The sequence below is a fragment of the Chanodichthys erythropterus genome, chromosome 3 (assembly GCF_024489055.1).
Source record: "Chanodichthys erythropterus isolate Z2021 chromosome 3, ASM2448905v1, whole genome shotgun sequence".
Lineage (NCBI taxonomy): Eukaryota > Metazoa > Chordata > Actinopteri > Cypriniformes > Xenocyprididae > Chanodichthys > Chanodichthys erythropterus.
Window position 1 is genome coordinate 1,242,970 of NC_090223.1, and position 26,550 is coordinate 1,269,519.

At 35.7% G+C, this 26,550-nt stretch overlaps 1 protein-coding gene across 11 annotated transcripts in view; it reads right to left on the minus strand.

The window, feature by feature from the left end:
* The window catches only part of LOC137014975 (uncharacterized), a 132,362-nt gene that overhangs the window by 80,429 nt on the left and 25,383 nt on the right, over window positions 1-26,550 (minus strand). For 10 of the 11 annotated variants that reach the window (XM_067379567.1, XM_067379575.1, XM_067379594.1 and 7 more), the window contains 4 exons: window positions 20,682-21,008; window positions 19,986-20,330; window positions 15,299-15,412; window positions 10,688-11,011 (listed from right to left, as the gene is read on the minus strand). In XM_067379567.1, coding sequence (XP_067235668.1) covers window positions 10,688-11,011; window positions 15,299-15,412; window positions 19,986-20,330; window positions 20,682-21,008 — 1,110 coding nt within the window. Of the gene's footprint in view, window positions 1-10,687; window positions 11,012-15,298; window positions 15,413-19,985; window positions 20,331-20,681; window positions 21,009-22,206; window positions 22,406-26,550 lie in introns of all 11 variants that reach the window. The other variant, XM_067379584.1, reaches the window with a different exon arrangement.

The window sequence follows — 26,550 nt, forward strand, 5'->3', positions numbered from 1 at the left end:
AATCTTATTTTTGTCACTTACACAGAGATGAGTCGGAATGCTGATATCTGCTCAACACATGTGACCCACGACCCCCGGAAATTACCCTCAGGAATTCCGATTTGTACGGTCAAAGTTCAAAAATTATCCATTCGTTCCACTTCATAAGTGACCCAGGGGTCAACATCAGAGGTATTTCAAAAATGCCGGGAATCAATGGACATATTCACAACCATGTCAAAGGTCAACCTTGTGGGGAGGGGAAATATCCTGAGGGCTAATATCATAATTCATAAGGTCATAAAGGTCAATAGGTCAAAGTAATCAATCATTTTTTGTCATTCCGTCAAGAATAATCACTACTAGTGTATTCTGGCTTGAGCTTGTGCTCAGCTCGCATGCTCTGACACACACACACACACACACACACACGCACACACACACACACACACACACACACACACACACACAGACAGAGCATTATACATTATTATCAATTTAAAATTATATTTGTGTATGACTAACCGCAGCACACACCAGAGAAAAGTCTTTGCAGGTCCTATGAGAGAGAGCTACTCGGATGAAAACTGCTTCAGTGAGCTCAATTATAGTAAAGCTGCATTTTTTTTTTGCCAGTAACGGCGTTAGTAACAGCGTTTATTTATAACACCGTTATTCCCATCACTGCTAGTAACAATGTTGATTCCTGATTTTTTACTAGTGACAGTTAGTTTCTGATATCATGAATGTGATTGTTACTAGTAAGAAAGCCATTTTAGATATATGAGATTTTTTTTTTTTATTGTTCCATCCATGACATTTACATGTGGCTCTAATACAGAATGTGTCGTCATCATGCCCAAATTCGTGCTGGTGTTTTTTTTTTATTATTAAAGTCCCTGTAAAGTCATTTTAAAGTATGTGTTTTGAGTTTGTCACACCACAGTAAAATGTGTTATTAACCACCCAGCCAAATTTGAATGATTAAAAAAATCTGCAAGTAAATGAAATAAGTTATCAAAATCTCGAAAAAATAGGCAGCGCTCTCTGCTCTCAAACGCTGGGGGCGTGTCCGCTGTCGGCGCTGAAACCACACCCACTCGCCAGAGCTGCCGTCTCAACTGACTTGAGTCTAATGAGTCAAACATACTGATGCATATAAACAAAAGAATCACGTTAGAGGGTTGCACATTTTAGTAGAGTTACTGTGGACTACCTACTTATTATAACATAAGCACACACGACAACTTACACTCATTGGGCACGTACTGCCGGACTGTTGTCGCGTCGACAAATGACGGTGCCGCGAGACGGGAGGATGAAGGCCGGGACGGGAGACTCTGTCCGGCCCCATATATCATCGGTTATCGTCGGGACGGTAAGAAGGCCGAGGTCTGTTCAGTCACATTCACCAAAAACAGCGGATTATCTGTGAATCCCAGCTGTCTGATGAAAGTTTGTAAAACTATCCGGTGTAGAACGATCACTTTAGAATCCTTAATATCATCGTTTTAGGAAATTTAAATAAGGAGACCGAGCATATTGTATATTTTAACAACCATGTAATATGCATTTGCGTGACGAAGGCATTACTAGCTAAATGTGCAAAGAGCTGTATGACTGTAATGACACTCGATTGAGCGAGTGAACCGCTGTAGAGGCGGCGCCATGCTCGGTGCGTCATCGACAGTTATATAGTGTTAGGGGAGGGGCTATGCTCGGGGGACGATGTGCGTCATTAGACCCCCGTTTTAGCTCCGCCCAAAAAATCCTGAGCAGAGACTTGGTGAAAAACTGTTTAACGCTCTAACTTCACAATTAAGCATTACACAATTCACAGATTTTGTAATGTGTTTCAGCAATACATTTGTAACATTTATAAAGTGTTTAGAAAGAATTCTCAGAATTGACTTTACAGGGACTTTAAAGGCCTGTGCATTATAAAACAGTGTAATGAAACATTATTGGCTACTGAACAATAATACATTTTGATGTATTATTATGTACACTGACACCTTCTCATATGGGATAGCCAAATAATGAGCCGAAATATTTGCACACTCTGTCCAATGTGTGCGTAAATATGGCATGATAGCTACACTGTAATGTGCTAATAACTTGCATTATTTTTATTTACAGTAATATGTTGTCCATTAACTTGAAGTATAAGGCCACATTGGACAAGATGAATGATAAAGTCTTTTTGAACCTCTTTCCTATTCCTGTCAGCCATTTTAATGTCACATTAAATATGACACTGGATAACTCGTCTGATAGTCCAGTTGAATAATATATTTGAATGAAATATGCATCCAGAATGTCTCTCAATTGCAGTGGGTTCGGAGTGGAATAGACAATGATTTAATAAGAATGTAATCTTGCCCATCGGGTTGTCAGCCTGTTATTATTATTGTTGTTGTCGTTGTTATTGTTGTTTTACTTTGTAACTATAATGTTTACAACCTAACAACAGTAGCTAGTATCATAAAAAAACTAATGAATGCTTTATTTGTAAACTTTTTTTTTTCTGTTTTGGTTAAGTGTCTCTACTGTTCCATTACATTGTTATCATGAAGTGTTGTTTTGGTGATTGTAGTTTACTGAGCTTTTGCCTGCAAAACAATACGGAATAGAATGGAATATGTTATGTTAAAAGAGATGAATAAAATGGTCTCTTCATTTTAAATGTACAGCAATCATGTCTGGAAACTTGACAAATAATATTTTATTGGGGCATGTAAAAGTGAAAAAAAAAAAATGATAGAGAAAAAAAAAAAAGAGTAAGTTTAAAAGATTCCTTATCATATGGCCCCCTCTAGTGGCCAACATTAATATCACAGCCTTAATCTTCCAGGTGAAATGGCTGTTTTGAATTTGATTTTACACTCACCACCAGCATCATAAATTCATAAAACTCAGCATGTGTGCTCATTTATTGTTCTCCATGTTTACAAAGTTTTTTGAAGTTTGATATACATGTGTTGGTAATGGGCTGTCCATGCTCATACAATAATTAAATGACCCAATATTAATTTAGTGCATTCCCAGTGTCCGTAGCTGTATCCCTTCTTGACCTTACCCTAAAATTGGTGTCTTCTGAGTTAGAAAAAAAGTTCTTCAGAGAATTATTTTAAGCATGCAGTTAAGACAATTTGATGCATTCCACATAGGCTTACACAAAAAGCAATTGGCCTTAGAATCATTCTATTTGCCCTATATAAAAATATCATTATTTTATTTGCCATAACCCGGAAGCCTGTTCGCTTCTTGGACGAGTACAGTTTAAATCCGTGGGAATAGACTGCTAAATGTGGGCACGGTTTACAAATTTGTGGGTATATGCGGATTGAAAAACTGATATGGTTTACAAATCTAAGCGCACAGAATGGATATTCCAGGGTACGTTTAATTTTGCACTGAGTGAAATAGCAATAAATTCTATTTATACTAAGTGAAACAGCACCATTTCTTATTACACTAAGTGAAAAAGCTAAATATTCTATTTTCCCAATAAAAAAGTATTCTCATGCAAGTGCACATAGTAGTTATATATATATATATATATATTAGTGGTGGGCCGTTATCGGCGTTAACGTGAGACTCTTATCGGGCGATAAAAAAATATCGGCGTTATTCTATTCTCAAAGTTGGGTTGGGAGCTGGGTCTATACTACGCAAGCTATGATGACTTTCACCTTGATATTTTAGCGCAGATGTATACCTAGCCGAACTGACCCTTCGCAAAGACCCGCCCCCCTTAGTTACTGTTGCTTTGTCCGACAAGCCGTGGCGCACACACACAGTGATAAATGCATCACGGAGCAAAGAGGATACTGACAACACGTCGACAGACAAGACAGAGCAGGTTACTTATGATATTTAACAAAGTCCCAGCTTTAAAACTGTGTATTTTTTTTTAAGAATTTCAAACAATAAAAACCGTTTTGTTGCTCTTTAATGTGTCGTGACAGATTGCTGTAGCGCCTCAGCTCAAGAGGCTCGTAAACCGAACATCTCTTACTACGAGTCCATTTATAGCATAAAATAAACATGAATGAACATGAGAATCAATGTTGTTGATTCAAACGCGGAAAGATGTCAATATACACAATTTTTCAAGTTTAACTCCACCGAGGTTAATCTTCTAACTCTTATTTGCTTTGTCGGACAAAATGGCGGATTACTTTTAGTCATTTGCTGCGTCCCAGTTCGCCTACTTATACTACGCCCTAAAAGTATGTACTCTTTCTGTGAACAAAAAGTACTTACTTTTGAGTGTGTAGCAAAAGAGTAGACAAGCTTTGGGACATACTATCACGTCATACAGTTGCGTCTTTGCTCTCTGTCGCATCCAGTCACCGTAAACTGGCCTGTCAATCATCTCACATCCTCCACATTTCATTCAGCTAATTTCCTACCGTATCGGAGAGAAATGCAGCACGTTAATCTGCAGTCGCAAGTCTTTCATGTGGAGAACTCTCCTCATATTAATGCATAATGATGCATTTAAAAGTTAATGGCCAATCAGATCTTTATAAAAGTCCACATTGGTATTTGCAGATGAAAAATAACACATATAACATTAAAATAAATATTTTCTATCAGTTTGAACTGATTATTAGTCACTCAAACAACCTCTCAGCGTCGATCGTGCATATTCGCCATGTTTTGTAGTTTTTAACACTTTTTACTCGCGTTTGTAGTTCTGAACTGAATCCTCATCCAAAGCGCAATGGGTTGTGGGCAATATTAGCCTCTATAGTGTGCACGGATCCACACTTCAAAAATCTACCGGAAATAGTAGACCATCTGGGGACTTTTGGCATACTCTTTTCAACATACTATGCTTTGGGACACACTTATTTTAATCTCACATACCATTTATGATGGATAGTATGGACATTGGGATGCAGGGACAATTTGGGTATCTCACATATTCTGAATGTCTTTGGCAAAATTCAAATGAGCCATTTTAATCTAGATTAATCTAGATTAAAAAAAATTAATCTATGCCCACCACTAATATATATATATATATATATATATATATATATATATATATATATATATATATATATATATATATATATATATATATATATATATATATATATATATATATATATATACATGTATTTGTTTTATGGTTTGGACATTAAAGTGATTAGATGATCGGATGTGTATTATTATATCGAGCTACTGTGCTCATGGAGCTGCATTGTGGCACAAACACTCATACAAACAGTAGCTGAGCAAAACGTGAAGATCGCGCGCACAGAGAGGAACGCAGAAACTTGATGTCAGCTAGGGCTGGGCGATGTATCGAATGCTTTTGTCACGCGCATTTCTTCAGTAAAGCCGGTTCCCTGATTGCCGCTAAATCGCCATCACCTGCTTTCAAATGAAGCGGCATTTAATAGACAGAGCCGTAGTTCACTGATAAGACACGCAATATCGCGTTCAATATCGACGGCGATACATATCGATATTGAACGTGATATTGCGCAATGACTTCAGTTTTGTCTTTGTTTAACTGAAGGAAGTTTTGGCACATGCAGTTTTTAATTTCATCAATGCATTGGCACAGGGAGTCAATGGGGCTGTAGTCGTTAGGTGAGAGGGCGAGGTAGATCTGGGTGTCATCTGCATAGCTGTGATATGCAATTTGGTTCTTTCTCATTATTTGGCTCAGTGGCAGCATATATAGGTTGAACAGGAGGGGTGCGAGTATTGAACCTTGAGGGACTCCGCATGTCATGGATGTCCACTCAGACTTATGGTCACCGATACTCACATAATAACCTCTCCCTTCTAAGTATGACCTGAACCATTTAAGAACCATCCCAGAAAGCCCAACCCAGTTTTCCAGCCTGTCAAGAAGAAAGTTGTGATCGACAGTGTCAAAAGCAGCACTGATAATTGACCTGCATCTGTTTAGGCGAATGTCATTTATTATCTTTATGAGTGCTGTTTCTGTGCTGTGATGCGGTCGGAAACCAGATTGAAAGTTGTCAAAGTATCCATTCAAGCTTAAGAACTTGTTCAGCTGATTAAAAACAACTTTTTCAATGATCTTGCCTATGAAATGAAGATTTGAGATTGGTCTATAGTTGCTCAATATGGTGTTATCCAGATTGCTCTTTTTCAGGAGGGGCTTAACAACTGCAGTTTTCAGGGATTTTGGAAAAGTCCACTTCTAGGAGATCTGCTTCTAAACAGTTAAACACACTTTTGAAAAAAGATGTGGGAAGTGTGTCAAGGGCACAGGTTGATGTTTTAAGGTGCTGTACTATTTCTTCCAAAATTTTACCATCAATTGCTTCAAAAACAGACATAATAGCTACTTTCTGAGGTTGTGATCTGATCTGTTTTACCCCAGTGCAGGTCAAGGATGTGCTGATCGCCTTTCTGATATTATTAATTTTCTCAGAGAAGAAGGAAGCAAACTCACAGCATTTGCTGTCTGAGAGCATTTCACTGGGAATCTGACTTGGGGGGTTTGTTAGTCTCTCTACAGTAGCAAAAAGAGTGCGGGTGTTGTTTAAGTTTCTGTTTATAATATCTGAGAAGAAGGTCTGTCTAGCTTTGCCTAGTTCCACATTGAAAGCATGAAGGTTATCTTTATAGATGTTATAATGGATTTCAAGTTTTGTCTTTCGCTAGTGACAATAGAATTCTTGATATCAAAAATCCGCATTTTACTAGTAACAATGTATCAAAAATTACTATTTTTACTAGTAAGAATTGTATTTCTGATATGTGAAATTGAAATTTCAACTAGTAAGAACTCAGTTCTTGATATCAACAATTGAATTTGAATGGCAGCCTATGGTGACATTTCACTAGTGAAAATACAATTACAGATATCAAGAATTCTAGTTTTTACTAGTCGAAGTTCAAATGTTGATATCAAGAATTAACATTGTTACTAGTGGAAATGTAATTCCTCATATCAACAATTGAAATGTTGATATCAAGAATTCATATCCTGAGATGTGAATAAAAGTCAAAATGGCTTGCCATAAATTGTAGATAAAGAACTGACGTTTCAACTAGTAACAATGTAATTATTGATGTAACCTAGGTTGTGTCAACAGCCGATGATCATGTACCGATGATAGCCAGAGAAAAAACATCAAATATTGACAATATTAAGAGGATTTGGCATTTCCAATTAATGTGGGCCTGTTACATTCTTCTAGTCTGTTATTATTACAATTAGGTTAGGCTTATTTTATTATTAAATTAATATTATAATAAATTTGCCCCGCAATAATTTCATAGCGCATCACTGCATAACTGACCTGCTGTGAGGATAATAAAAGATTAGGCTATTACTTATCTTTAAAAAATAGACCTTTTTTAGGTCTATTATACAAATAATTATAGGCCTATAATTAAAATTATGTAAGAGTGTAATATTTCCTGACACTGCATTTCCTGTCATCAATGAAAATTTACTTCAAGCACCGAGCTGACTTTAAAAACAAACAAAAAAAACAAGATGTTTTCACAAAAAATGCTCATTTGTTTTACTGTATGTAGGGTAAAAAGAGAAATAATGGAATAAATGAAGACAGTTATATTATGAGCATGTTATGTTGAAATTCATCTCTGGCCTCTCGCGCTTGACCCTCGGCTTATTCACCATGGTAAACTGAACGATTATAATGAATGTAACATTAATGCATGTATGAATATATCCACACAAAGCAAATGACCCTCAATACATCTACAATAAAAACATTTTATAGATAGATAATAGATTTTATAGAGCTAATCAATGTAAAAATTGATTTTAATAATTATGTAATATTTTTTCTTTCATAATTATTAATAACCACTATTTTACAGAAATAGTGTTTACAGAATAACATTAAAGTGTTAAAATATTGGTAAATCTAACTTTGCACTCATAATTTTGATTAGAATACATCATATCCGGTCGGCCGGTCGCATACGGTCTAGCCGCAGAAGTTCAAAACTTTCAACGCATCCAAAGTTCAAATCGTATCCGATATTTCCGCATTCGCATATGATCAGAACTCCATGCAGCCCCCATACTACTCTCCAATGGAAATGAATGACTTCCGGTCCAACGGCCGTCGTTTGTCGTGTGCAGTGGAAAGGCAGCGTCACACTGTGGTCTGATGGTCGAGACGTGACTTGACTGCTCACACTATGCGTTTGAAATATCCACGATAAACCCCCGTGCTGGGTTGTGCCGATTGACCATATGTTTCCATAGATAAAAAGCATCAGCTATGGATCTCAAGAGGATTTAGCATTTCCAATTTATTTAATTATTATTGTTATTGTTATTGTTATTATTATTATTATTATTATTATTATTATTAAGACCTAGTATTATAATTATTATATATAATTATTATTATTAAGGCCTACTTTTATTATTAAATTGATATTAAAATTCATTTGGAGCAACAGACTAATTTCATAGCGCATCACCACATAACCGATTTGCTGTGAGGATAATAAAAGATTTGATAGATTAGTTTACTCCCCACTGAAAATTATTTAAAGCCATTTAATTATAGGCTTATCATTAAAATTATTAACAGTCTATAATGTGTCCGAACACTGCAATAATCAGTCAATACAAAATACTTCTCATTTTCTTCACTACGTACAGTATATGGGCCACAAGAGAAATATTAAGAAAATAAATTAAGACATATCCTACCATTACCATCATGTTGAAGTAGAATTTATCTCTCTCGTCTCAGAGAATATGCACCGAAATCTCGCCACTTTTACTTTTATTTTCTGTAAAGGTTAGTGGATAATTGAACAGGGATCGACATAATTCTCGCACAAAGTTTGCACACTGCATATGTGATATCCACTGACTCGCCTTCATGGTTTAAAATGAAAAAAAAAATTCAATATTGTGACGTGACATTTTTCTTTATCACCAATTGCCAAATGCTGGACAACGGTTCACATTTCCTGTGATGATAATATTAATTAAATATTAAAGGGCCTAAACGAGTAAATAGAAAGTGAAAAGTGAAACAAGTAAATTAATAGTGCAGCTTTTTTGCCCTGATGCAGGCGACCCAAGGCGACAACACAGTCAGTTTTAATCAGCACTAGTTCTGTGGCGTCAGTTTGGTGTGTCTCTAGCCTCATGCTGCTCAGAGGTGACACAGGCCTGTCCATTGTCACAGCATGCATCTGAACAGACATTATCTACTGTAGCTGCATTGTGTTTTTACACAGAAATCTGAGCGGACCATATCAGTCACCGGACAACAGGGAATTCTCAAACCTAGAGTATATCAGTCTGCATCAGGATTGTGTATATCAGACTATCATATCTAGTTAGATGGTGAACACATTTCTTCTTTAACAGGAAGATGTGTGGAGTAGCTTAGCAACTTAGTGAGAGAATTTATCTCTAAGATAAGTCAAATTAATTAGCACTTTATTCAATAGATTGTTTTAAAGCAGCTTCACATCAAAAAAATAAAATAATGTCAGTCACAAAAATTCAACAATTATGAAGCAAAGTTCAGCTAAAAGCAGCTCTACAGAAAACAATGTCAGTATTCAGCTCAAGATAACTATAGCTGTTTCCATCACTGTTTTCATGCGCATTTTGAAGTATCACATCAGAAATGAGTGATGGAAATGGCAAATTATGAAAAAAAAAAAAATAATACCCTAATTTGCAAAAAAGTTTCTATGCTCACTTAATATGGTTTTGATTTGTGCAAATAATGGGAGATTGAAGCACATTTACTGAATTCCTCTGCGTCAAAAAAAGTCATGTGACTTTGCGTGATGTAATGGCATAATTTGACTATCCAGCAGACTGATATCGTTGCACAGCATCTGAAATGTTTGTGGTCATTCTGAAATGCCTGAACAATGTCTGTCCTCAAAATATTTGTGTATTCAGAACTGTCTCACACAACTGTGTTCACAAACAGCAGGATCCCCCTCCGAAAATAATGACCACATTTATTGTGTTTCGTCTGCTTGATCTGAGGTGCATGTAATTTATTATTTATGAAAATTATTATATTCAGTGGCTTCTCATACTTTACTTTTAGTGATATTTAGTGCCAGTTAATCAGGAAGTGACATTTTTGTCCTCTTTAACTCGTTGGATGGAAACAGTGCTTTATTCCCAAATGTTTTATGCAATTTCCAATTTTTCAAGTTAATTCACAACTTTGGATAGAAACTTGCAGATTGTATGTGTGTGTGCACTTACAGCCAGTCAATCTGCATTAGAACGCCACCCACAGGCTGAATTATACAAGGACAGATGACTATAAAAGGGTGTCTGCATGTGTTCAGCAATTACAATGTAAAAGCTTTATCTAGTGCTATAACCCAGACTCTGCAGCTAAATTTATAATCAGGAGCCAATACTGGTATCTACTGTACATATCCAAAACAAACCAAGCTTCAAAATTCATTTACTGCTGTTTAGCACTGCTAAATGACGAGTGTGACTAAACACACTTTGTTCCTCATAGCTGAAAACTGTTATTCAAATAACATATAACTTACATACAAACCAAATGTCTACCAAATACCTGACTCTGTGCAAGAGTTTCTACTAAAACTGATGCCGTTTTAAAGGACATGACATCACAACATATCAATAAATTACCTACAGAAAGATCTGAATGTATGTGGAAGAATGTAATCATTATTACATTGAGTGACTCACCTCTGACAGAAACGATGAATCTTTTGTTCAAGTTCTGCACAAGTCTTCTGCACATGTTCTGTACACGTCTGTCACCTCTGATCTTCAGTTTATAGACTCCTGCGTCTTCAGGTCTGGTGTTTCTGATGGTCAGAGATCCAGTCTTCTCGTCCATCTTCAGTCTGTCTTTGAATCTCCCATCAGGAACAGTGATCTCTCCAGTCCCTCTTTGGATTTCAGCTATGAGAGTCTTTTTATCTCCAAACAGCCACTGTATCTGATCATCTTTGTTTATTTCAATGCCAGAGGTTAGAGTGAGAGATTCTCCCTCTTTGACTGATATATCTTCATGTGACAGCAGCACACAGAAACAGAGAAAAGAGGAGATTGTAAGAGAGTGAACTGAAGGACTGAGAGGATATTGTGTGACTCTTCATGTGCTTCTAATAATCACTTCATCATTTGGACTTCTAACTAAAGATCTGCAACAATGCAATAATGTTTCATGCTAACATACATTAATTTGTTAGAGGGTTAGTTCACCCAAAAATATATTGTGTCACTAATTACTTCGTAATTACCCTCATGTTGTTCAACATGTGTAAGACTTTTGTTCACCTTCAGAACACAAATAAAGATCTTTTTATAACATCGCAGAGCTTTCTGTCCCTCACTGACAGTCCACTTAAAGGTGCCCAAGAACGTTCTTTCACAAGATGTAATATAAGTCTAAGGTGTCTTCTGAATGTGTCTGTGAAGTTTCAGCTCAAAATACCCCATAGATTTTTTTTAATTAATTTTTTTAACTGCCTATTTTGGGGCATCATTAACAATGCATTGATTTACACACGCCCCCTTAAATCGCGTGCTCCCTGCCACATGAGCTGTCGACTATATTACAGCGCATTTACAAAGTTCACACAGCTAATATAACCCTCAAATGGATCTTTACAAGATGTTCGTCATGTATGCTGTATGCATGCTTCGAATTATGTGAGTAAAGTATTTATTTGGATGTTAAAAGTTTTATTCTGAGTGAATTTGAAGCTGTCCTCCGTGGCTAATGGCTAATGCTACACTGTTGGAGAGATTTATAAAGAATGAAGTTGTGTTTATGAATTATACAGACTGCAAGTGTTTAAAAATGAAAATAGCGACGGCTCTCTTGTCTCCGTGAATACAGTAAGAAACGATGGTAACTTTAACCCTCTACCGCACGCATTATGATAAATTTATAAAAAAAAAAATATTTGACTCTTTTTCTTTTCTTAGAATGGCTTAACTTGAAGTGCTGTAAAAAACATTTTGGAAAAAAATATTATTTTAAGGTACTTTATGATATGTTGCCATATGGCAACAACGCGCAATAGTGGAAATAACTTAAAATAAGTGTAAGTGTATATAGTTAATATTTTTCCTCAGAAATGTTGTTTGTATTGAATTGGTGCTATTATAAGCTTTAGCAGTAAATATAAACAACACCTTATACTTATTTTCCAACATCTTGTGCTTTTATTTATGGAATTTATTCTTTTGCTGAATAATGCTTTATTTTCTTTGAATTTAATTACGTTTTTCGTGAATATTATTTAAATTGCAAATGTAGACAGTTAAAAACAAATCTAATACTGTTCATCATGTATCATAAAGCATTGATATAAAACCAAAAATATTGTAGTTCATGAAAATTCAACATTACGCAATCTTATGAGAGGAAGGTTATGAACATGAACCCCCATAATCCTTGAAACTTCACCTTTTTTCTGTATGAAACTTCAAAAAGCATTTTTTTCAGAGGTGAGACACATGTACACATCACATTTGGTGCACTTCACCCTAACAATACACTTACAGCCACTTGCACCTGCCTTTTTGAGACACAATGGTAGACCAGTGGTAGGTCTGGGCCAGTATACTGGCTGTGGTGGCAGGTCTCCGATGTTGATTTAATCCATAATACAAATGTCATGGCAGTCCTTGACATACGACTAATCAACATTATATCACTAGCATTAATGTTTTTATTGTTATAACCTAACCTAACCTATTATAATAATGCCATTCCATTATTGCACAGTGTTGCCATATGGCAATACAGACATTTTATCGATTTACCAAAAACTAATTTCATAAAAAAAAATTTGAGTGGTGAATATGTCATTATAACGTACCTGAGATGAAGTTAACAATTTTTTTGTGAATGTGACATGGGCGGGTCCTTGTTTGTTACTGACGTTTTAATTTGCTTTCAGCAACTACATACAAGAGTCAGCAGTCTGTCAGAAAATCGCGCCACAGAAAAAAATTGCATGTCATGTGACTTAACCAAAGCACATCATTGGCTAAACTAAGGTCTTCTCTTGCCAACAAAAAAAACGAGAATGTTCTGTTAAACAGACAGTGGCAAGGAAATGAACACAAAGTGTATGTTGCCATATGGCAACACTATGCGGTAGAGGGTTAACCACATTTAACAGTACATTAGCAATATGCTAACGAAACTTTTAGAAAGACAATTTACAAATATCAGTAAAAATATCATGTTATCATGGATCATATCAGTTATTATTGCTCCATCTGCCATTTTTCGCTGTTCTTGCTTGCTTACCTAGTCTGATGATTCAGCTGTGCACATCCAGACGTTAATACTGGCTGCCTTTGTCTAATGCCTTTTATAATGTTGGGAACATCATGGGCTGGCATATGCAAATATTGGGGGCGTACACCCCGACTGTTACGTAACAGTCGGTGTTATGTTGAGATTCGCCTGTTCTTCAGAGGTCGTTTAAACAAATGAGATTTATATAAGGAGGAGGGAAACAATGGAGTTTGAGACTCACTGTATGTCTTTTCCATGTACTGAACTCTTGTTATTTAACTATGCCAAGATAAATTCAATTTTTGAATAAAGGGCACCTTTAACTACCAATTTCAATGTCCAGAACACTAGTAAAGACATCATTAAAATAATCCATGTGACTCCAGTTGTTTATCCTCAACTTATGTTGACCTGAGAGCAGAAGCAAACACACATTGGAGATTAATATTTTGTAAATAAAGTGGTAAATTATGTTTTTTTGTGCAAACAAAGCACTCATGTCACTTCATAAAATTGAGGTTAAACCTCTGGTGTCACATGGATTACTTTAATGATGTCTTTACTAGTGTTCTGGGCCTTGAAAGTGGTCATTGTGTAGACTGTGAATGGAGGGACAGAAAACTCAGATTTATGAAAAGTATCTTAATTTGTGTTCTAAAGATGAACGAAGGTCTTACGGGTGTGGAACGACACGAGGGTGAGGAATAAATTACATTTTAAATAAATAAACAGAAATTTCATTTTTTGGCTGAACTAACCCTTTAATAATTCACCACTGAATTAGCACTGAAAAAAATCAGGTTTTAGTCAAAGAAACAAACTTGTTTTTTAATTTATAATTAAATAAAAAATTTAATTTATAATTATAAATCCATTTGTCACTGTGCTTCAGTGATGTGTCACGTCTTGTGACATTTAAAAAAGATCTGTCTGCACAGACATGACATATCACTAAATATAACATTGTCATTATTTACTCGTCCTCACATTCTTCCAAATGAATGACTAGATTCTGAAGAGTTTTCCTGCAGCTCTTTACAATGTAATTACAGTTTATAGAGGCTTTCACAAAGCTCAGAGATGATATTTAAACACAACAGACTTTCAGTTCATCTGCTACAAGTCTTCTGAACCCATATGATAGCTTTGTGTGCAGCTTAAGTGTTTGTTTCCTCAAAATCCTCTCTTTAATTCTCAAATCTTATTTATAGTCAAAACATGTCAAGTTCACCTATGAAACATTCAATAACTAATTCCCTCTGTCATTGACAACACCTTTTCTGTTGCATTTTGAGAGCTTTAATGAAGGGGAAGACAATCACTGAATAATTACTCATATTTCTGTCTATTCACACACAAACCTTCACATGTCTTAAGATTTCCAATAAGCGAGTAAACGAGTCACATGACACCTTTAGAGAGATGACACTTACTACTTGTTTGAAGCTCTAAAACTATTTTGTAAAGTGCTCCATAACTTTTTTTTGAACATCTTCTTTTGTATTTGACAGAAGAAATACTCAAATGTTTTCAATGACATAAAGCTGGGCTAATGATGACAGAATTTATATTTTAGAATATCTCATTATAGGGATAAATATCACTAACTGACCAGAGATGATGTGGTAATAGACGTACAAACTCTCTTTAAATTTTCTTGTTTTTCAGTTTAGAGTTTCTGTATTAATAGTCTATGATGTTTAAATGAATGAAGAGTTCAGGCAGCCCCGATAAAACTCAAAATTACAGAAAAAAACAGCAGGATGATTTTAGGGCAGAAAAACAAAACTACATGAAATACATAATCAAAAGATCTTAAATTCAGCATTTTAAACAGACAAAGATTCAGTAATTAGTATTAATGTTATTCAGCTCAATTTCCAAAAACAATCACACAAATCACTAAATCAACCTCAATAAAAATATTGATTGTGAAAAAAATGTATTATACATTTAATCTGTACTGTACTACAATAAAAACCCACAACAAAAAGCTCTGTGTTTCTTCTTGCTGTATCAGCTGTAATACTTACTCATTAGCTTTTGTAGTTCAGAGACTTTTAGACGATAGTAAAAAACACCAGCAGTGAATAATACCAGCAGAACACCAACAATCCCTGCTACAGCACCTGAAGACAGACCTGGTACTGGAACAGATAAAGAAAGACAGACATTAGTGTGAATGAGTCTGATCTATAACAAACACTATAAACATCAGCACTATATAACCTGAGTGAAGATCTGATACTGTAATGATAGAGTCATTAGTGTGAATGAGTCTGATCTATAACAAACACTATAAACATCAACACTATATAACCTGAGTGAAGATCTGATACTGTAATGATAGAGTCATTAGTGTGAATGAGTCTGATCTATAACAAACACTATAAACATCAACACTATATAACATGAGTGAAGATCTGATACTGTAATGATAAAGAGTCATTAGTGTGAATGAGTCTGAACTATAACAAACACTATAAACATCAACACTATATAACATGAGTGAAGATCTGATAGTGTAATGATAAAGAGTCATTAGTGTGAATGAGTCTGATCTATAACAAACACTATAAACATCAACACTATATAACATGAGTGAAGATCTGATACTGTAATGATAAAGAGTCATTAGTGTGAATGAGTCTGATCTATAACAAACACTATAAACATCAGCACTATATAACCTGAGTGAAGATCTGATACTGTAATGATAAAGAGTCATTAGTGTGAATGAGTCTGAACTATAACAAACACTATAAACATCAACACTATATAACATGAGTGAAGATCTGATAGTGTAATGATAAAGAGCCATTAGTGTGAATGAGTCTGATCTATAACAAACACTATAAACATCAACACTATATAACTGAGTGAAGATCTGATACTGTAATGATAAAGAGTCATTAGTGTGAATGAGTCTGATCTATAACAATCACTATAAACATCAGCACTATATAACCTGAGTGAAGATCTGATACTGTAATGATAAAGAGTCATTAGTGTGAATGAGTCTGATCTATAACAAACACTATAAACATCAGCACTATATAACCTGAGTGAAGATCTGATACTGTAATGATAAAGACAGTCATTAGTGTGAATGAGTCTGATCTATAACAAACACTATAAACATCAGCACTATATAACCTGAGTGAACATCTGATACTGTAATGATAAAGAGTCATTAGTGTGAATGAGTCTGATCTATAACAAACACTATAAACATCAGCACTATATAACCTGAATGAAGATCTGATACTGTAATGATAGTCATTAGTGTGAATGAGTCTGATCTATAACAAACACTATAAACATCATCACTATATAACCTGAGTGAAGATCTGATACTGTAATGATAAAGAGTCATTAGTGTGAATGAGTCTGATCTATAACAAACACTATAAACATCAACACTATATAACCTGAGTGAAGATCTGATACTGTAATGATAAAGAGTCATTAGTGTGAATGAGTCTGATCTATAACAAACACTATAAACATCAGCACTATATAACCTGAGTGAAGATCTGATACTGTAATGATAAAGACAGTAATTAGTGTGAATGAGTCTGATCTATAACAAACACTATAAACATCAGCACTATATAACCTGAGTGAACATCTGATACTGTAATGATAAAGAGTCATTAGTGTGAATGAGTCTGATCTATAACAAACACTATAAACATCAGCACTATATAACCTGAATGAAGATCTGATACTGTAATGATAGTCATTAGTGTGAATGAGTCTGATCTATAACAAACACTATAAACATCAGCACTATATAACCTGAGTGAAGATCTGATACTGTAATGATAGATAGATTAGTGTGAATGAGTCTGATCTATAACAAACACTATAAACATCAACACTATATAACCTGAGTGAAGATCTGATACTGTAATGATAGATAGATTAGTGTGAATGAGTCTGATCTATAACAAACACTATAAACATCAACACTATATAACCTGAGTGAAGATCTGATACTGTAATGATAAAGAGTCATTAGTGTGAATGAGTCTGATCTATAACAAACACTATAAACATCAACACTATATAACCTGAGTGAAGATCTGATACTGTAATGATAGATAGATTAGTGTGAATGAGTCTGATCTATAACAAACACTATAAACATCAACACTATATAACCTGAGTGAAGATCTGATACTGTAATGATAGATAGATTAGTGTGAATGAGTCTGATCTATAACAAACACTATAAACATCAACACTATATAACCTGAGTGAAGATCTGATACTGTAATGATAGATAGATTAGTGTGAATGAGTCTGATCTATAACAAACACTATAAACATCAACACTATATAACCTGAGTGAAGATCTGATACTGTAATGATAGATAGATTAGTGTGAATGAGTCTGATCTATAACAAACACTATAAACATCAACACTATATAACCTGAGTGAAGATCTGATACTGTAATGATAGATAGATTAGTGTGAATGAGTCTGATCTATAACAAACACTATAAACATCAACACTATATAACCTGAGTGAAGATCTGATACTGTAATGATAGATAGATTAGTGTGAATGAGTCTGATCTATAACAAACACTATAAACATCAGCACTATATAACCTGAGTGAAGATCTGATACTGTAATGATAAAGAGTCATTAGTGTGAATGAGTCTGATCTATAACAAACACTATAAACATCAGCACTATATAACCTGAGTGAAGATCTGATACTGTAATGATAAAGTCATTAGTGTGAATGAGTCTGATCTATAACAAACACTATAAACATCAACACTATATAACCTGAGTGAAGATCTGATACTGTAATGATAAAGAGTCATTAGTGTGAATGAGTCTGATCTATAACAAACACTATAAACATCAACACTATCTAACCTGAGTGAAGATCTGATACTGTAATGATAAAGAGTCATTAGTGTGAATGAGTCTGATCTATAACAAACACTATAAACATCAGCACTATATAACCTGAGTGAAGATCTGATACTGTAATGATAAAGAGTCATTAGTGTGAATGAGTCTGATCTATAACAAACACTATAAACATCAACACTATCTAACCTGAGTGAAGATCTGATACTGTAATGATAAAGAGCCATTAGTGTGAATGAGTCTGATCTATAACAAACACTATAAACATCAACACTATCTAACCTGAGTGAAGATCTGATACTGTAATGATAAAGAGTCATTAGTGTGAATGAGTCTGATCTATAACAAACACTATAAACATCAGCACTATATAACCTGAGTGAAGATCTGATACTGTAATGATAAAGAGCCATTAGTGTGAATGAGTCTGATCTATAACAAACACTATAAACATCAGCACTATATAACCTGAGTGAAGATCTGATACTGTAATGATAAAGAGTCATTAGTGTGAATGAGTCTGATCTATAACAAACACTATAAACATCAGCACTATATAACCTGAGTGAAGATCTGATACTGTAATGATAGATAGATTAGTGTGAATGAGTCTGATCTATAACAAACACTATAAACATCAGCACTATATAACCTGAGTGAAGATCTGATACTGTAATGATAAAGAGTCATTAGTGTGAATGAGTCTGATCTATAACAAACACTATAAACATCAGCACTATATAACCTGAGTGAAGATCTGATAATGTAATGATAAAGAGTCATTAGTGTGAATGAGTCTGATCTATAACAAACACTATAAACATCAACACTATATAACCTGAGTGAAGATCTGATACTGTAATGATATAGAGTCATTAGTGTGAATGAGTCTGATCTATAACAAACACTATAAACATCAACACTATATAACCTGAGTGAAGATCTGATACTGTAATGATAAAGTCATTAGTGTGAATGAGTCTGATCTAAAACAAACACTATAAACATCAACACTATATAACCTGAGTGAAGATCTGATACTGTAATGATAAAGTCATTAGTGTGAATGAGTCTGATCTATAACAAACACTATAAACATCAACACTATATAACCTGAGTGAAGATCTGATACTGTAATGATAAAGTCATTAGTGTGAATGAGTCTGATCTAAAACAAACACTATAAACATCAACACTATATAACCTGAGTGAAGATCTGATACTGTAATGATAAAGAGTCATTAGTGTGTATGAGTCTGATCTATAGCAAACACTATAAACATCAACACTATATAACCTGAGTGAAGATCTGATACTGTAATGATAAAGAGCCATTAGTGTGAATGAGTCTGATCTATAACAAACACTATAAACATCAACACTATCTAACCTGAGTGAAGATCTGATACTGTAATGATAAAGAGCCATTAGTGTGAATGAGTCTGATCTATAACAAACACTATAAACATCAGCACTATATAACCTGAGTGAAGATCTGATACTGTAATGATAAAGAGTCATTAGTGTGAATGAGTCTGATCTATAACAAACACTATAAACATCAGCACTATATAACCTGAGTGAAGATCTGATACTGTAATGATAAAGAGTCATTAGTGTGAATGAATCTGATCTATAACAAACACTATAAATATCAACACTATATAACCTGAGTGATAAAGAAAGTCATTATTTATCAGATCTATTGTATTTACAGGTGTCAGAAAAGCGGTTTTAGATAATAAAAGTTCTGGGTGAGAAGTTATGAATCATTTACAGACAGCTGATAAACAATCATTACATTAATAGTCTTGAGTTACTCACCGCTGAGAGTAACAGTGAATCTCTTGTGTAAAGTCTGTTTGCTGCTGCTGATCTTCACTTTATAAACTCCAGAGTCTGTGATTCTGATGTTTGTGATGGTCAGAGATCCGGTCTGATGATCCAGCTTCAGTCTGTCTCTGAATCTCTCATCAGGATCATCATATAATCTTAGACTCTTGGCCTCTAGATCATGTTTAGCTATGAGTTTTCCTTCATCTCCAAACCTCCACACTATCAGCTCTTTTCTGTGTGTTTCAGTATCAGTCTGAAGAGTGACAGGATATCCCTCCGTCTCTGACACACTCTTCATTTCACCTTTAAAAGGATCAATAACAGCTGGAGACTCTGCATGAGACAGATTCACAGATATTAAACATTAAACACAGTTACTGGCACTAGAATATTAACTTTAACAGTCAATTATCTCGCGGTTACTACATAAGGAATATAGGAACCATATATTAATTAGTTTATGATTTTAATCTAATTTAAGTGCTGTATATAATTTTACTTAAACATATTTCTTTATTTATTTAATTGTATCTTTTATTTGTGTTGATTGAGTTTGCTCCTTATTCTGTAAGATTGTTTTTTAAGATTTTCAGGCTGCAGTTTAAATCTCAGTTTATTTCATTTTAATTAATAAAACAACAAACTTAAAAACATCTAATTATTCAAAAATAAAAGTGTCCTCACCATAGACAGTAACACTGAAATTCAAATGTAAGGTCCCACGGTTGTGGTTGATCTCTAGTTTATAAAGTCCAGAGTGTTTAGTTCTCATGTTTGTTATTGTCAGAGATCCAGTCTGATCCAGCTTCAGTCGGTCTTCGAACATCTCAGTGAGACTAGGATATGAAATCATATTTCTATCGATTTGAGCAATGACTGAACGTGAATCTCTAAATCTCCACTTCATCAGATTAATTCCTGGTATTTGAGTAAGATCAGGGTTTAGAGTGACTGAATCTCCCTCCATCACTGACACGGTCTTCTCTTCATCTGTTCCAGCACCAAACACTTCTGCAGAACAAACACAAACAGTTTCTCAGAGATTAAACTCATATAATACTGCTGCTCATGTTCTTGACTTAGAAACAGTAGCGGCTCATCAAGGGAGGCAAGGGAGGCACAGCCTACCCAAATTTGAGGAGAAAATAAGAGAAAGGATGATTTAATGATAAAATTTTCAGTTATTCATTTCATTTCATGTCTCAGAATGTGTATTTTTTGTTCACCGCTGTAACACCATAACATGTCACTGAATTTAAAAACGCAGCTGTTCTTTCACAAACCTGCCAAAGTCATTACTACCGCAGCGGATAGAGAAGGGGAGGGGGAGGCACAGCAGAGCTCGTCTTGTGCCTCAGTTGGTAAAAAATTAGCAAATCACCATCAAGTGTTTTACTGTCATGAAAGGGAAGCTCAGGCTGGAGATCCAAGTGCAGCGTTTTATTTACAGTGAGAATGGTCGTACAGGCAGAGTCAATCAGGAACAAACAGGAGCAGCAAAGGACAGGCAGGGTCGTAGACAGGGTACAGGCGGTAGGTCAAAAGGCAGGCAGATATCACTCACAGAACAGTATACAAGGCAAGGGTCAGGACAGGCAGCAACGGGTCAATAAACAGGAACAGACAGGCAAACAGGGAATAAACGCTCAGAAATTGCAACAGGATGTTAACATTACTTCGCGGTGAGGTGGTGTGTGGAAGTCCTTTATAGTCCAGGTAATGAGCTGCAGCTGGGTGTGGTGATCAGTGTGGTGTGCTAGGGTGGATGTGGCAACAGGTGATTGGTGTGACGTGAACATGTGACTGACAGGGAGGATTGTGGGAAGTGTAGTCCGGGAACTGACAGAAGCAGGCGGTGATCGTGACATTTACATTCAGTGCTTAGGAGAGTTGAGAAAAGATACATTGCAGGGAAGGCTAGCCTCACTTCGTATATAAATCTTAAAAATATATCTAAACTACGACATATGCTCTCAATGAAAAATGCGGAACAGTTCATGCGTTCATGACCTCAAGGCTAGATTACTGTAACGCTCTACTGGGTGGTTGTTCCTCCCGCTTGATAAATAAACTACAGCTCATACAAAATGCAGCAGCTAGAGTTCTTACTAGAACTAGGAAGCATGACCATATTAGCCCAGTTCTGTCATCACTGCATTGGCTTCCTGTTAAACATCGTATAGATTTTAAAATCTTGCTAATTACTTACTGTTACGGTACAGAGGGGTCGGACACAGAGAATAGCAGGTAAGATGTCTTTATTGAACCAGTAAGAGTGAAGCGGAGTGAAGACAGGTGAGAAGTGCAATGTAGATGATGGTAATGGAGAATGGTGATAGTTACTGTCCTTTCTGATTGCAGGTGTTTGAGTCTTTGGAATCGCTGGAGCAGGAGATCACTGGAGAACGCTGGAGACAAAGGAGCACTCACACATAGAGGAAGGATCACACATCTCAGAATTCAGGCCAGCTGATAATACCTAGAATATCAAAATCAACCGCAGGTGGTAGATCCTTCTCCTATTTGGCACCTAAACTCTGGAACAATCTTCCTAGCATTGTTTGGGAAGCAGACACACTCTGTCAGTTTAAATCTAGACTAAAAACACATCTCTTTAACCTGGCATACACATAACATATTACCAATTTATATTTTCAAATCCGTTAAAGGATTATTAGGCTGCATAAATTAGGTCAGCCGGAACCGGGAACACTTCCTATAACACCAGATGTACTTGTTACATCAGAAGAAGAATGGCATCTACGCTAATATTAGTCTTTCTGTTTATCCCAAGGTTTACCGTAGTCAATCAGATCCGGGCCGTATCCAGGTGAGACCAAGGACCTGCGCCTTGACACGACCACAACGCAGCCCTGAAGTATCAGCAGAGATTGGGTCGACTAGATCATCCATTGTGAAGACATCAACACGACAGCCAGTGCCACAGTTCCTCAACAAACCGTCCATACCGGCGTGATGAATACGATCCTCAACTGGATTGAACTGGAATAAATACTTTGAATGTTGCGATCCTATCAGACTTATGATAGCAACCTGAATCGTAACAAAGCACTGTTCGCCAGAGGAGAACTGGCCCCCCGACTATGCCTGGTTTCTCCCAAGGTTTTTTTTCTCCATTTTAACACCTATTTGCCACCTGATGTCACCTGTTGGAGTTTGGGTTCCTTGCCGCTGTCGCCTTTGGCTTGCTTAGTTGGGGACACTTGACATTTGACTTGACATTTGATATTCAACAGTGCTTTGATCTGCCTGCATTGACACTATTCTTTAAGAGCTGCTGTGCAGCCAAAATTATATACCAGTTATCAATGTAAAGCTGCTCTGACACAATCTGCATTGTGAAAAGTCAAGTCAAGTCAAGTCACCTTTATTTATATAGCGCTTTTTACAATGCAGATTGTGTCAAAGCAGCTTTACATTGATAATTGGTATATAATTTTTCCTTTTAAAGAATAGTGTCAATACAGGCAGATCAAAAGCACTGTTTAATAAATGTCAAGAATACTGTTGAATATCAAATGTCAAGTCAAATTAAATTAAATTAGGGCTGCACGATTAATCGTATTTTAATCACGATAACGATATCTGCTTCTCTCGATTGATTTTAAATAATCGCCACGATATTGGCCCGCTCTATGAAAATGAACATAATTTGGAAATATTGGAAGTAATATTAGGAATTTTGCTGTTTAATCTTTTGAAGTTCCTAAAGGTTTTCCAGTTTTCATAATGTTGATCAGCTAGAAATGATTTTTCTTTGCTTTACGAATTTGCGAATTGTGTTGCTTTAAAATCTAATGTGAATACATATTACAAAGCGCTCACCAAAACCATGTTTTGTATTGATTTACCATCTAACGAAGTTATCATAGTTGGTTAAATTTAAGTCTTTGTGCCACCTACAGGCCTTTTGGGTGAAGTGTAGGTTGGTAAAGAACTTGCAAAATAGCCATAGTTACATTACTCTTTTTGATAGAATAATCGTGATTAATAATCGTGATTATAATTTTGAGGAAACTGTGGCACTGGCTGTCGTGTCGATGATGTCTTCACAATGGATGATCTAGTCGACTCGATCTCTGCTGATACAGGGCTGCGTTGTGGTCGTGTCAGGGCACCGGTCCTCGGTCTCATCCGGATACGGCCCGGATCCGGTTGACTACGGTAATCCTCGGGATAAACAGAAAGACTAATATTAGCGTAGATGCCATTCTTTTTCTGATGTAACAAGTACATCTGGTGTTATAGGAAGTGTTCCCAGTTCCGGCTGACCTAATTTATGCAGCCTAATAATCCTTTAACGGATTTGAAAATATAAATTGGTAATATGTTATGTGTATGCCAGGTTAAAGACGTGTTTTTAGTCTAGATTTAAACTGACAGAGTGTGTCTGCATCCCGAACAATGCTAGGAAGGTTGTTCCACAGTTTAGGTGCCAAATAGGAGAAGGATCTACAGCCTGCGGTTGATTTTGATATTCTAGGTATTATCAGCTGGCCTGAATTCTGAGATCGCAATAAACGTGAAGGACTATAATGTATTAAAAGCTCACTTAGGTACTGGGGAGATAAACCATTTAGTGCTTTGTAAGTAATTAACAAGATTTTAAAATCTATACGATGTTTAACAGGAAGCCAATGCAGTGATGACAGAACTGGGCTAATATGGTCATACTTCCTAGTTCTAGTAAGAACTCTAGCTGCTGCATTTTGTACAAGCTGTAGTTTATTTATCAAGCGAGCAGAACAACCACCCAGTAGAGCGTTACAGTAATCTAGCCTTGAGGTCATGAACGCATGAACTAACTTTTCTGCATTCTTCATTGAGAGCATATGTCGTAGTTTAGATATATTTTTAAGATGGAAGAATGCAGTTTTACAGATGCTAGTAACATGGCCTTCAAATGAAAGATTGGTATCAAAGAGCACACCCAGGTTCCTAGCTGACGACGAAGACTTAACAGAGCAGCCATCAAGTGTTAGACAGTATTCTAGGTTATTACGTGAAGAAGTTTTCGGTCCAAAAATTAGAATCTCTGTTTTTCCTGAATTTAGTAGTAGGAAATTACTGGTCATCCAGTTTTTATATCAGCTATACATTCTGTTAATTTAGTGAATTGGTAAGTTTCGTCAGAGCGTGAAGAAATATAGAGCTGAGTATCATCAGCGTAACAATGAAAACTAATGCCATGCTTCCTAATGATATCTCCCAAGGGTAGCATGTACAGAGTGAAAAGCAACGGTCCTAGTACTGAGCCTTGCGGTACTCCATATTTACCTTGTGATCGATATGACATCTCATCGTTTACTACTACAAACTCATAACGGTCAGATAAGTATGATTTGAACCATGCCAATGCAATTCCACTAATGCCAACATAGTTTTCAAGTCTATTTAAGAGAATATTGTGATCGATAGTGTCAAATGCAGCACTGAGATCCAGTAACACTAATAGAGAGATACAACCACGATATGATGATAAGAGCAAATCATTAGTAACTCTAATGAGAGCAGTCTCAGTACTATGGTATGGTCTAAATCCTGACTGGAAATCCTCACAGATATTATTTCTTTCTAAAAAGGAACATAGTTGTGATGAAACTGCCTTTTCTAGTATTTTTGACAGAAAAGTAAGATTTGAGATCGACCTGTAATTGACTAATTCTTTAGGATCTAGTTGTGTTTTTTTAATAAGAGGTTTAATAATAGCCAGCTTAAAAGTTTTTGGTACGTATCCTAGTGATAAAGATGAATTAACAATATTAAGAAGGGGATCTATGACTTCTGGAAGCATCTCTTTCAATAGCTTAGTCGGTATAGGGTCTAACATACATGTGGTTGATTTTGATGATTTAACAAGTTTAGACAATTCTTCCTCTCCTAAAGCAGTAAATGAAATGAATTTTTCCTCAGGGACACTACAATGCACTGTCTGACACGATACTGTAGTAGACGGTTGCATGGTTATAATTTTCTCTCTAATATTATCAATCTTGCAAGTAAAGAAGTTCATAAAGTCATTACTGCTGTGCTCTTTGGAAACAACAGAAGTTGAAGATTTATTTCTTGTTAATTTAGCCACTGTATCAAATAAATACCTAGGTTTGTGTTTATTTTTTTCTAAGAGTTTTGAAAAATAGGCAGATCTAGCAGTTTTTAAGGCCTTTCTGTACTCAGTCATTTTCTCTCTCCACGAAATGCAAAATACTTCTAGTTTTGTTTTCTTCCAGCTGCGCTCCATTTTTCTAGCTGCTGTTTTTAGGGCCCGAGTCTGCTCACTGTACCATGGCATTGGATTAAATTCCTTAATCTTTTTTAAACGCAAAGGAGCAACTGAATCTAATGTGCTGGAAAAGACAGAGGCAATAGTTTCTGTTGCAACATCGAGGTCTTCTAAGCTGTCTGGTATGCTAAGGCGATGAAACTGATCAGGAAGATTATTTATAAAGTGATCTTTAGTGGTAGAAGTGATGGTTCTACCATATTTATGGCAGAGAGGCAGTTTAGCCTCTTTAACTAAATGTAGTATACA